Genomic DNA, 3,152 nt, shown 5'->3' with positions numbered 1-3,152 from the left:
AGGAAAGGAAATGAACGTTAATTGTAAAGTCAGAGGACGGAAATAGTGATGTGTGATTGCCACTTGTCTACAGCAGAGACCAGAAGGGGGCCGTAAGGCTCGGGAGTAAAGCACCTGAGGGGAGGATGAGGACAGAGACTTCCCGAAATAATGTCATGAGAAATAATTGAGAGAACTGAGAGTGTTGGTCAGGAGGAAAATGAGACCCCTTAAGGGATATGATCACTTCTCCAATAACTAAAGGGCTGGCGTGATGAAAAGAACCCCTTGCAGGTGTCGGCAGGGGAGTCTTCCAGAGCTAGGGCAGGGCGCGTCAAGGAGGCATATCTGCTTCATCTCTGAATACGAAGGTTCTCGACAATCGAGACATGTAGCAAGAGAGCAGCCTGTGCTGTGTCTCAGGATTTCTTATACCTGGATCTTGACTGTGGGGACTAGACATAAATCCCAGGCTTATATAAAAAGTTCACAGAATTGAGTCCAAATTGAAGAAGGAGATTCCTGAGCTTCTGCTAATATAAAGACTGTCTGGTTGTCTCAGTCTATTAGGAAGGTTTCAGCACTACTTGCTCTCAGATCAAATGACAGATTTTCCCAAAGATAATGGGGAGAGTTGTTCTTATAACATTCCAGAATAGAGGAGGCCTCATCACCCTCTGCACTAAGTCGGAGCTCTACTTAGCCACTTATTCCCAAATTCCCGTGTGATCATGACAAGGAAAACCCTGATATGTGGGATCATTCTACGCCTGTGCCAAAGGCTTCACAACTGATTATTATTAATAAATCTCCACACTTTTAAATAATAATAATAATAAAATACTTCATTACATGTAAGCAAACACTATTTGAGTCAAACTTAGGAGGGGCTGGATAGAACCCTTTTCATTGGTTTTCGTTGTTTTCTGAATCAGTTTGTCATAAGAATGCTTTTCAGGCAAGCGATTTTTGACGGCTGTTGCTCTCATGTGGGTTAAATAAATGGCTTGACATTTTTTCTCTCTTTTTCCTTTTCCATAAAATGACAGGATTAGGTGAGATGAGCTCTAAGTCACTACTTGATTTAGCAGACTGTGTATGAACCTTCCGGTGTCCTTGAATTGGACCATATCTTCTTAGGTCACTTCTCCTGCCTCCTGCTTCCCCCATCCTATGACCACTGTGCTTAAGAGCTTGCTACTCGGTTTTTCAAACTAATATTTTCAGCTTTGTGCAGAAACACAAATGTGGCCTCTTTGGGGCTTTTCCCTTTTGTCAAATTCTTTCTGTTCACGATTTCAGGATGTGTGAATCCGACTCCCGCTGACCAATGAGGAGGCAGAACCAGAGCGTGATCACTGAGTTCATCCTTATAGGCTTCTCAAACCTGGGGCATCTGCAGGTACCTCTCTTCTTCACCTTCCTCCTGGTTTACCTGGCCACTCTGATGGCCAATGCCACCATCATGACTGTCATTCGTCTGGACAGGACTTTGCATACCCCTATGTACTTCTTTCTCTTTGTCCTCTCCTGCTCTGAAACCTGCTACACCTTGGTCACTGTACCAAAAATGCTGGCCAACCTGCTTTCCACGAGTCACACTATTTCTTTCTCTGGCTGTGCTGCTCAGCTCTTCTTCTTCTTGGGCCTGGCTTGTACCAACTGTTTTCTAATTGCCGCCATGGGCTACGATCGCTACGTTGCCATCTGCAACCCTCTCAACTACACTCTTGTTGTCAGCCGAGCCACCTGTGTGCTGCTAGTTCTGGCCTCCAGCTGCTGTGGCTTCCTGATCTCTGTGGTTGTCAATGTCCTGGTGTTCAGTGTGCCCTTCTGCGCCTCCAATCAGATCAACCACTTCTTCTGTGATATTTCCCCGGTCATAAAACTAGGCTGCTCTGACACGAGCCTGAAGGAGATGGTCATCTTCTTCCTCAGCATTCTGGTCTTGCTGGTTCCCTTTGTGCTGATCTTCATCTCCTACGTCTTCATCGTCTCCGCCATCCTCAAGATCGCATCAGCTGAGGGACAGCGGAAGGCCTTTGCCACCTGTGCCTCCCACCTCACGGTGGTCGTCGTACACTATGGCTGCGCCTCCTTCATCTATCTCAGGCCCAGATCCCTATACTCCTCAGATAAGGACCGGCTCGTGGCAGTGACCTACATTGTGTTCACCCCACTGCTCAACCCCCTTGTCTACACACTGAGAAATAAAGAAGTGAAGAGCGCTCTGAGTAAGGTTCTCAGCAGGTACTCATTCCCCAAAACTGTGTGAGTGACTTGGCAAGTCGGGAGCGTTATATTCAGGATAGAAATGAGGACTTCAAGTTACTTTGATTCTTTTTATTGGGAAGTCTTTCTTTGTGTTTCGTATATCAGCTGTGGAGGTTATACCCCTTGGTCCCTAGAAAGTTATGTGAATGTGGAAACTGTCAGGTTCTCAAGTGATGCTATCTTCATGCACTGGAAATGTAGGTGTTCTCAGGTGACGCCAGAAATGATGCGTTATCCTTCCGAGAATGCCTAGCCCCTGAGACTCTTCTCACACTGAAGGACACCATGTTGAAGGACTTTAAAGTTTCTGAATGCTTGTGTCTATATTTCGAGGTTTCCAAAGAAATACTTACAATAAATAAATATTTTATAGGTAAAAAGAATGAATTCACTTATGGTTCAATGAGGAGGAAATTCATGTTCTAAAAGGCTGATGGTAGAGTAGAAAATATGGACTGTGGACTCACAGAATCATGGTTTGAATCTTGGTTTGGATCATTTTCCGGCTAAATGCCATGAGCCTGGGTTAACCTCTCTTGTGAACAGTTATTCCTTGGGTAACGTGAGAGTCCCAATACCTCCTCAGTGAAGTGTTTTAAGAACTCAGTAAATTAGTAGATGCAAAACAATCCTGTGCTTGTCTTGGAAGGCACAGGCATTACAACATATCATTCTTTCACCCCACCTACCTCTTCCTTCTTCGTTCCATAAACTAGGATTGTAGTAAATGCCAGATATAGTGGGAAAGTAAGTTGACTAATCACGAGCTCTGTTGATGCACCTGCTACTGCTCCAGCAGGGGCAAAGGAGTAAAGTAAGTGCTGTCGCGAAGAGGGACACGCAGCCTTCTTTCTTTCGACCGCGTTGTGAGAAATGACCAACTTTCGCTCACCTGCGTC

At 45.2% G+C, this 3,152-nt stretch overlaps 1 protein-coding gene across 1 annotated transcript; it reads left to right on the top strand.

Annotated features, from left to right (window-relative positions):
* The first annotated feature begins 1,309 nt into the window (after positions 1-1,309).
* On the top strand, positions 1,310-2,254 carry LOC123783723 (olfactory receptor 10T2-like). Its single transcript, XM_045784650.2, has one exon. The coding sequence runs from the start codon at positions 1,310-1,312 to the stop codon at positions 2,252-2,254; it is 945 nt and encodes a 314-aa protein (XP_045640606.2).
* The last annotated feature ends 898 nt before the right edge of the window (positions 2,255-3,152 follow it).

The sequence above is a fragment of the Ursus americanus genome, chromosome 2 (genome assembly GCF_024610735.1).
Source record: "Ursus americanus isolate L20-20 chromosome 2, mUrsAme1.1.p, whole genome shotgun sequence".
NCBI classification, from domain to species: domain Eukaryota; kingdom Metazoa; phylum Chordata; class Mammalia; order Carnivora; family Ursidae; genus Ursus; species Ursus americanus.
The sequence above is the reverse complement of the archived record's forward strand: the minus strand, read 5'-3'. Positions and strand labels throughout refer to the sequence as shown.

What these genes read in the sequence shown, in the direction of transcription:
- LOC123783723 (XM_045784650.2), top strand. Translation starts at nt 1,310, where the DNA reads ATGAGGAGGCAGAACCAGAGCGTGATCACTGAGTTCATCCTTATAGGC.